Source organism: Berghia stephanieae, chromosome 1 (assembly GCF_034508935.2).
Source record: "Berghia stephanieae isolate SIO BIC M18660-M18661 chromosome 1, UCSD_Bste_1.3, whole genome shotgun sequence".
NCBI lineage: Eukaryota > Metazoa > Mollusca > Gastropoda > Nudibranchia > Aeolidiidae > Berghia > Berghia stephanieae.
Window position 1 is genome coordinate 5,562,297 of NC_088360.1, and position 10,000 is coordinate 5,572,296.

A 10,000-nucleotide genomic window follows, 5' to 3' on the forward strand; every position below is an offset into this window, starting at 1 on the left:
ATGTGACGCAGAGATGAAACTTCACCTTACCTGAATGTACTTTACTAAAAAAAAAATAGAAAAGAAAAACTGGTACAAGTAATAGTAAAGTAATCCTTGTCTCTCATGTTTCAATAACTTTCTTTCACATACATATATTCAATTAAAGGGTCTTGAAAAACAATAATAATTTTCTGTTTCATCTTAAATAAGAACAAAAAAAGTTTCACCTCAAATGTTTCGATTCGTGTTAAGCATTGCTTTCGGCTAGGGACCCCTTGAAAACTGCTTTGAGCACGTTTAGTGGATATTACTCTGTATAACTGCTCAAGTTTGTTTTTATTTTGTTTTTTTAAAGCTTATTCCAGGTATTCATATATATGAATGCACATATTTTCATGCAATTCTCTTGTAAAATATAAATTCATAAATGACAATAACATTTCATATATAAAAAAGAATTTCTCACCTAAAATAAAGACACTACTTGAATCTAGGTCCTCTGGAGATTTGCTTCCACGCTTTGTGCCAATCATACGCAAGGTTTGTCTGCCTTTAGTTTTCTCACTGCCTTTCAAAATTGTAACAACATGAGTATCATTCCTCCTCGTTGTGTTCAGTTTAATTTCCCGCCCACCGTCATCAATTGCAAAATAAATATCAGATATATTTGGATCATGCTGTATTCCAAACACCTGCACAGCTTCACCAATGAAGAAGTTTATTTCATCCGGGATAATTTCTGAAAACAAAGCAACAAAAGCATATAAATATAAAAGATTGAGTTAATATTTGTTGTGAAGTCAAAGGATTCAGGCTTAAACTGCAACATTTGGATTATTTGAGAAAACTTTGAAGCTTAATAGCCTCTAAGTCGACTGCAAAGCCTCATTCAACAAAAGTAAAATAAAGCTTGATATATTTCTACTGACTTAGCAAAAGGACACCCATCCACTATATCTATTGTCACTATTTTACCCATATTCAGATAATATGTGCCATGTGATCTAAAACAGCATACAAGTCGGAAGAGAAATTAATCAATAAATAAATGAACAAAATCCCATAGAATTTGATAGTCACACTCAGATAGAGCTGCCAAGGGAAATGCTGTGAGTTGCCAGTTTATCAATTTAAGTGCCATCTCGAAGTTCTGTATACAATGCTCTGTCATTACATCACATGATGTTAATTACTATATGTATGCTAAAGATGCCAAGATTTATAAATTGTCAATACCATCACAAGTTTCATCCACTTATAATGTCATAGAAAACTGTTGCGAGTCCATTAAAACGTGGATGACTCATATTAAGCTAAAATTAAATAAGAAAACTGACAACAAGATCAAGTCCACCAAATTAAATACAATTAGCACCAAAAATAATATCCTTCCACTCTCATTAGGCAGCAAAAGCCTTGGTGTGACAGCGGGTTAAAAATAGAAGACCACAAAAATAATGTATTAAAATCTCTCAACTTTCCCCTACTATGAATTAAACGGATGAAAAAGCTTCTACCAAAAGAGTTGATAAATGCAGTCATCTGCTCCCTAGTCCTATCACGTTTGGAGTACTTCAACTCTTTATTAGCAAGTCTTCCAGACACACGCATTGGTAGACTACAACGCCTTCAAAATTGTGCAGCAAGATTGATTTTTGAAAAGCACCACGAAAAGAGTACAAACGACCTGTTACGAGCACTTCATTGGTTGCCTGTTTGTGTCTGCATTGAATACAAGATCGCCAATGTTGCTTCAATGTACTGAATTACTGTGCACCGCCATATAATGAGGACCTTATCACCATCAACGTTCCACCGAGGCAACTGAGATCCAGCTTGATGCATTTGCTGTCAGTCCCGAGATTACGGCTGAAATTTTCTGGCAAATGTGGTTCAGTTGAATTGCCCCTCTTATTTGGTATTGACAGCACATAGACAAGCACAACCAGACTTCAAGAAAAGACTAAAGACCTTATTGAGAAAAATCTTTGCGTGAACCATAGCCTTCAGAATTGTGTTTCCTTTGTTCAAGTCTGATGTAAGGCGCTTTGAGATTGAAGTGAAAAGTGCTATGTAAGAAAGATTATTATCATTATAATGATATCATAATTCTTCTTCTTATTATTATTCAGTAATGATAATGGCAATTTGTCAAAAAGGAGGAAAATGTACCTGTCCATCGGTCAAACTCAAACAAAATCATAATATAAAATATCATAGTTTCGTATATTTAAAAAAAAAAATAATTTAAAAAATAAAGAGCTTTTACATAGCACAATATCCACTAAATGTACTCAAAGTGCTTTACAAGGGGTCCCTGGCCAACAGCAACATTTAACATTTAGGACGGGACATGGTGCCTGTTAGGCGATGTTACAAATTTTTTCCCCGGACAGAAACAACGCTGTAAACGGCCAGGTACTCTTTTCACATCTGAGTATGGTGAGAGAATGTGAGTAAAGAGCCTTCTCCAAGGACTCTAACTATGCGCCGAGTGAGGCTCGAACACAGGACCTTCCGATCCGAAAGCGAGTGTCATACCACAAGACCACATAGCCGCACATGAACCAAATTGACACATTAAGAACCATGATATATAGAGCAATCTTTCGAATGGATTTCTACTTCGAAAAAACATTCAATAACATCCTATAACACAACGTCATCCAATAAACATCACATTACTTAACTTCTAGTGTTACATATCTATTCTTAATAGTAGAGATATATGACGCCATAAAAATGGGAGTGTCACCAACATTCATACAACTTTATGTAAATTTTTAACGAATTGTCCTTTTCTTAAAATGACTTTTTAGAAAAATACCTTCTATTCTTCTTCAAGAGATTTCGAATTAACTTTTGGTCAAAAGGCCTGAAAGTATTTGTATTTACTTGTTTTATCTTTGGTATTGTAGCCCAGGGGTTACTCGTACAAATAAGACTCAAGTATCTTTAATGAATTAAAATTGTAAAACATTGTAAAAACAAAGACAAAAAGATTAAATTACGTTCAGCATCCCTTATAATTAATAACATCACAATATTATAGAAGCTGATGACGTTTATAAAGTTAAAATGAACATTAATAGAAGAATGGTTAAGAGAGATATATGAATAAGGGAAAGATATAAAGAGAAGAACAGAAGAGAAAGAGGGGCAAAGAAATAGGAAAAGAAAGAGGAAAAGAGAGAGAGAGAGAGAGAGAGAGAGAGAGAGAGAGAGAGAGAGAGAGAGAGAGAGAGAGAGAGAGAGAGAGAGAGAGAGAGAGAGAGAGAGAGAGAAGGAGTGAGAGAGAGAGAAAGAAAGGGAGGGAGAGAGAGAGAGAGAAAGGGAGGGAGAGAGAGAGAGAGAGAGAGAGAGAGAGAGAGAGAGAGAGAGAGAGAGAGAGAGAGAGAGAGAGAGAGAGAGAGAGAGAGGGGTAGAATTTTAATTTTAATTGATGGGTCTTTTTTCCTAATTAGGGCCGAAGTTATAATAATTATCTTTTTAAACAGACCTATCAGTGTGCTACCACTCTTGACCTATATTTATAAATAAAATTGAACCTTGTGTCTAGACTGATGCCCTAAAAATGGGAGTGTCGCCAACACTCATGCGACTGAACAGGGGTGTCAAAATATGACACGAGACATCATGGTGATTTTTTCAGGGGTCTACCGATTGATCATTGATCGGAGCTTTTAACAGAGGAAAATGTTTGACATGGCAAAATCAGCTGAAAATTTCTTAGAAAACCCCAAAATCCCAGAATTCCTCGAAAGATTATCATCACTGATTATTATATTAGTTTGTTTATAGACCTATTAAACTGATTGTTTAACATGACACATAAACGACAACGTGGCTAAAACAATGGAAATTTAAATATCAAATAATAATAATAATAATAATAATAATAATAATAATAATAATAATAATAATAATAATAATAATAATAATAATAATAATAATAATAATAATAATAATAATAATAATAATAATAAATAGTAAAAATAATAAAATAATGAATGTAGGTGTATGGTTTCAGAGTGTGCGCGTGTGAAGTTTCATGATAGTATAAAAAATATGTTTTGATTAATAGTCAAATGGTACTTATATATCAGCCCGCCCTCGTATTATTATTATTATTATTATTATTATTATTATTATTATTATTATTATTATTATTATTATTATTATTATTATTATTATTATTTTTTATTATTATTATTATTATTACTATTATTATTATTATTATTATTATTATTATTATTATTATTATTATTATTATCATTATTATTATTATTATCACCATCATCAGTGTTATTATTATCATTATCATCATCATCATCATCATCATCATATCATTATTATTACTATTATTATTCTTATTATTATCAACATCATCTGTCTTACCGCCTTTAAAAAAAAAATAGGAGGGTTTCCGAAAGCTCCTCGTGCTAGCATTTCTTTCAATTTGTATATTCACTGTGTATCTGAGTTTATTTATTCAATTTTTTTTCAATATATAGTAGGGCTGTTATTATCCCCAGACACCTGTCTGGGGATAATGAAAATTTGTTATCCCCAGACACCTGTCTGGGGATAACGAAATGTCGTTATTCCCAGATACATAAGTGAAACTCCACTCTTTTAAGCAATTATCCACATTCCAGAATATGGAATGTTTCCAAATGCACATAGAAAAAAGGAAAGTTAATAAAATATCTATAAAAACATAAAATTAACCAACATTAAATCAGTTTAACATTATTGCGGACAACATGGCTGACACCTGTTGACATTGAGCTTCGGCTCAGTGGATAGTCTTATGTTTCTATTTATTCACTGTGTGGAATCTTTAATTTTTACCTGATGTGGACTAATCTTAATATTGGAACTTTTAACTTAAGATCTATTAAAAGTAACATTCGAAAGGAACAACTGTGTCAAGATTTAGAAAGTTATAAAATCGATGTGTTGTGTTTACAAGAGACGAAGATCCAAGATGGCGTCGACCAAACAATAAATGGTCACAGACTGCTGTGCTTTGCTTCCAGTTCACCTCACTATGGATGTGGATTTCTCATAAATAAAAACTGCAGGGATTTGACTAGTGACGAATGGAATGTTTCGGACAGAATATGTGTTCTTGAGCTTAAGTGTAAGATCAATTCAAGGAACCAGAATAACGATAATAAAGACGATCACGGTAAGAAGACGTTCACTATCTCAATCGTAAATGTTTACGCACCAACAAGTCAACGCGCAAAACAATACCCAGAGGAAACTGATAAATTTTACAAAGACCTAGACGATACACTGAACAAAATAGGAAACAAATCAATATTAATAATTGCTGGAGATTTTAATGCCAAAGTAGGAAAACGTCTCGACAGTGACACACTATGTTTAGGATCATACTCAAAAGGAAAACGTAACGATAACGGAGAAAAATTAGTCCAGTTCTGTGAACAGAGAAAACTTTTCATAACAAACAGTGCTTTCAACCACCCATCAAGACACCAGACAACATGGGTAGGACAAAGGAAAGACCAAACCCAAGACAAAATGATAACAATACACAACCAAATAGACTATATCATATGTCGACACCGCCATAAACACTACTCAACCAACTCGCGATCATACGGTGGTACACTGCTAACATCCGATCACAAACTTGTAAAAACGAATTTCAACATAAATGTGTACAGACAACGAAGACAGAAAGGTAAAACCGCAGTCAAAATAAACACGGCAAAAATAGTAAATGAGCGAGAATGTCGCATTCATTACCAATATGAACTTAACTCAAGTCTATTTAAAATAAAGCAAAACAGCAATCCAAACAATGAATGGAAAGAGACGCAAGCGGCAATGAAATATGCGGGGGAAGAAAGTGCAGGCTCTATTAATACAACTAAGAACAAACCAAATCGAACGCCTAACATCGCTATTAACGATCTATCGCGGCAACAAAAAGAACTTAGGATCAGGATACAAAACACGAAAGACTCGGAAGAAATAATAAACCTGAAAACGGAACGAAACAAAATACTGCATTCAATTCGATCACTTACAATAAAACACAGAAACGAGGAATTAGACAAAAAAGTGGAAGACATAGAAAAGTCCAAAAATAACGCATCGTCTATGTTCAAAGCGACGAAATCTCTGAACCGAAAACCATTCGAGAACCCAAAACTACAGGATAAATTTGGCAAACAGACAACAAATCCCAACGATATCCTTGACATTGTAACTGACCACTTCCAGCAGAAATTTCACAAACAAGTCTCACAAATATCGCCCTTCTCAGGAAACCCTAGAGACCTAAACAACCGCATCACAACAACTGAAGTTAGAAATAGCATAAAGTGCCTAAACAATAACAGATCCCCAGGCGAAGATGAAATTCCCGCTGAATTGCTGAAATGCGGTACACTCTCCCTGGATCTGAGCATTGCAAACATAATGAACAAAACATTCTCAACACACAAAGACTGGGACATTAACAGCGGTGTCCTAATTACAATACAAAAACCAGGAAAAACGAAAGGACCCGTAAACAACCTGCGCCCAATAACATTACTGAATACCATAAGAAAAACACTGTCAACTATTGTCCTCAACAGAATTAGACCGAAAATAGAAAAATACCTATCACATAGCCAAAGCGGGTTTCGCCAAGACCGAAGCACATCGGACGTTGTATGGACACATAAATGGTTGGCAGCAAAGGCACTCAAAGAAAACATATCCATAACAATAACCGGAATCGATATGTCCGCAGCCTTTGATACGATCGACAGAGGAAAACTTTTGGAGATATTAACAGAAATAGTAGACGAAGACGAGCTCCGAATAATCCGATTTCTCCTCAGCAACACAAAGATACAACCAAGGATATACGGGGCCACAAAACAGACGCAGTTCGAAAGTAACATCGGGACCCCCCAAGGAGATAGTCTGAGCCCGATTCTGTTCACAATATACTTAGAACACGCTCTGAAAGAAGTTCGAAAAGTCATTCCAAAACCAACGACTCATATTGAGAATGCAATCCCTAGAGAAATCGCCTATGCAGATGATGTCGATTTTATTGGATCAACACCAGCAAATATAGACATCATACAAAATACCCTCATGAAATATAACCTCCAAGTCAATGCCAATAAAACCGAATTTACAACAATATCGAGGAACAAAGAGGAATGGAAAAGAACAAAGAAAGTCGGCTCACTAATTGGAGACACCGAGGATGTACAAAGAAGAAAACAGCTATCAAACGCCGCACTCAGTAAACTCACCAATGTATGGATTAGAGGTGACAAAATAAAGAGAAAAACCAAACTGAAACTGTACCATGCTCTTGTAAAACCGGTACTTCTGTATAACTGCGGCACTTGGGCGTTGACAAAATCCGAAGAAGAACATCTGGATGCCTTCCATCGCACACAGCTAAGAAGGGTACTGGACATCAAATACCCCAAAAAGATCTCAAATGAATCACTCTATAAGATCACAAAAGAAAGACCAATCTCCCTTGACATTTTACAACAACGATGGCAACTTTTCGGTCACATACTACGCAGGGACAAAAACATACCAGCAAACCAAGCCATGTCGGGATACTTCCAAAAACACGGGAACCTTTTCAGAGGAAGACCGATCACAACACTCCCTGTGATCCTAAACAAAAACCTCACAACACTTGGACAAAGCATTAGTCTCATAACGGCAGGGGACCTTGAAAATCTGAGAACCCTAGCAGAGGACCGGCAATATTGGAGACACCTCACACAGGAAATACTGGAAACAGCCAAGGCGACCCGATCTTTCGGTCGAGACGCGAAAGGCATCTAAGTCAAGTAAGTCAAGTAAATCAGTTGTTACTACATATGCACAATATGCGTTGACTTCGAAGTGGGTGTCATGGGCGAATGGTTTAGTCGTCTGCCCTGGAAGTTTTACCAGAATCGATGTTGCGGGTTCAAATCCTGGGTCCGCCACTTTCTTTTTTGTTTTTTTTTTAAATTCCGTCTTCTTTTTACAGAACGTTGCAAGGGATAAATGTCCCATCCATCCTCTCCCCGCCCCCCCCCCCCCCCCAACTCTTGTTTTTTTTAACTCACTCTCTCTCTCTCTCTTGGTTCCTTTCTAGTTTCTAGCAAATTGTCATATTCGTCCCCGCGCCTATCTCCAAAAGTGTCTAAAAAGAATAAATAATTAAAAAGCAAACAAACAGAAATATTCAGAGAGCAACCAAATGGTCAGATAGAGGAGAAAAAAACGAACAATAAGTTTTTAAAAAAATAAAAACAATTTTAAGAAATTCATGCTCATAAACGGAACAAAAAGGCCAAACAAAAAGTAGAAAAGAATAGACTCGCACAGAAAAAAAAAAAAAAAAAAAGAGTGGGGGGAGGATGGATGGGACATTTATCCCTTGCAACGGTCTGTAAAAAGAAGACGGAATTTTTTTTAAAAGAAAAAAAAAAAAGTGGCGGAATCAGGGTTCGAACCCACAACGTCGATTCTGGTGAAACTTCCAGGGCAGACGACTAAACCATTCAGCCATGACACCCACTTCGAAGTCGACGCATATTGTGTATATGTAGTAACAACTGATTTAATTTTGGTTAATTTTATGTTTTTATAGATATATTATTAACTTTCCTTATTTCTATGTACATTTGGAAACATTCCATATTCTGGAATGTGGATAATTGTTTAAAAGAGCGGAGTTTCAAATATGTGTCCGGGGATAATGAAAATTAGTTATCCCCAGACAGGTGTTTGGGGATAATCACAGCGATATAGTAGCATTTTAAAAACTCTAGAACAAACCTTATAGATTAATGAAAGTTTAAACTTTTCTTTTATATTAATATGACCATTGTTTTGGTTTTCTGCCGCCAGTTTGTTTTGTGAAGTATTGCAAGCAGTCCTAGGTTTGTTTTTATATTAGGCTTAGGTCGAGGTCGGAAGATTTTTTTTTATTGGGGTTAGTCATAAGTATAACTTAGTAAAAGGTGCTAGGGCGTTTGTTTTTCCTATTCGTTGTGATTATCCCCAGACACCTGTCTGGGGATAACGAAATTTCGTTATCCCAAGACACAGATTTGAAACTCCGCTCTTTTTTAAACAATTATCCACATTCCAGAATATGGAATGTTTCCAAATGTACATAGAAATAAGGAAAGTTAATAAAATATCAATAAAAACATAAAATTAACCAACATTAAATCAGTTGTTACTACATATACACAATATGCGTCAACTTCGAAGTGGGTGTCATGGCCGAATGGTTTAGTCGTCTGCCCTGGAAGTTTTACCAGAATCGACGTTGTGGGTTCGAATCCTGGTTCCGCCCCCCTTTTAAAAAAAAAAAAAATTCCGTCTTCTTTTTACAGAACGTTGCAAGGAATAAATGTCCCACCCATCCTCCCCCCACCCGTTTTTTTTTTTTTTTTTTTTTTGTGCTAGTCTATTCTTTTCTCATTTTTGTTTGGCCTTTTGTTCCGTTTCTGAGCATGAATTTCTTAAAATTGTTTTTATTTTATAAAAAATTATTGTTTGTTTTTTTTTCTCCTCTATCTGACCATTTGGTCGCTCTCTGAATATTTCTGTTTGTTTGCTTTGTAATTATTCATTCTTTTTAGACACTTTTGAGATCGGAGTGGGGACGGAAATGACAATTTGCTAGAAACTAGAAAGGAACCTAGAGAGAGATAGAAGAGAGAGAGAGAGGAGAGAGAGAGAGAGAGAGAGAGAGAGAGAGAGAGAGAGTTTAAAAATAAAAAAGAGGTGGGGGGGGGGGGTGGATGGGACATTTATCCCTTGCAACGTTCTGTAAAAAGAAGACGGAATTTTTTTAAAAAGAAAAGAAAAAAGTGGCGGAACCAGGATTTGAACCCTCAACATCGATTCTGGTAAAACTTCCAGGACAGATGACTGATCCATTCGGCCAGGACACCCACTTCGAAGTCGACGCATATTGTGTATATGTAGTAACAACTGATTTAATGTT

At 35.6% G+C, this 10,000-nt stretch overlaps 1 protein-coding gene across 1 annotated transcript in view; it reads right to left on the reverse strand.

Moving 5' to 3' along the window:
- LOC144966539 (uncharacterized) overlaps positions 1-10,000 on the reverse strand; it is a 39,263-nt gene that overhangs the window by 28,461 nt on the left and 802 nt on the right. The window contains exon 2 of the mRNA XM_078903185.1: positions 449-721. Coding sequence (XP_078759311.1) covers positions 449-721 — 273 coding nt within the window. The remainder of the gene's footprint in view (positions 1-448; positions 722-10,000) is intronic.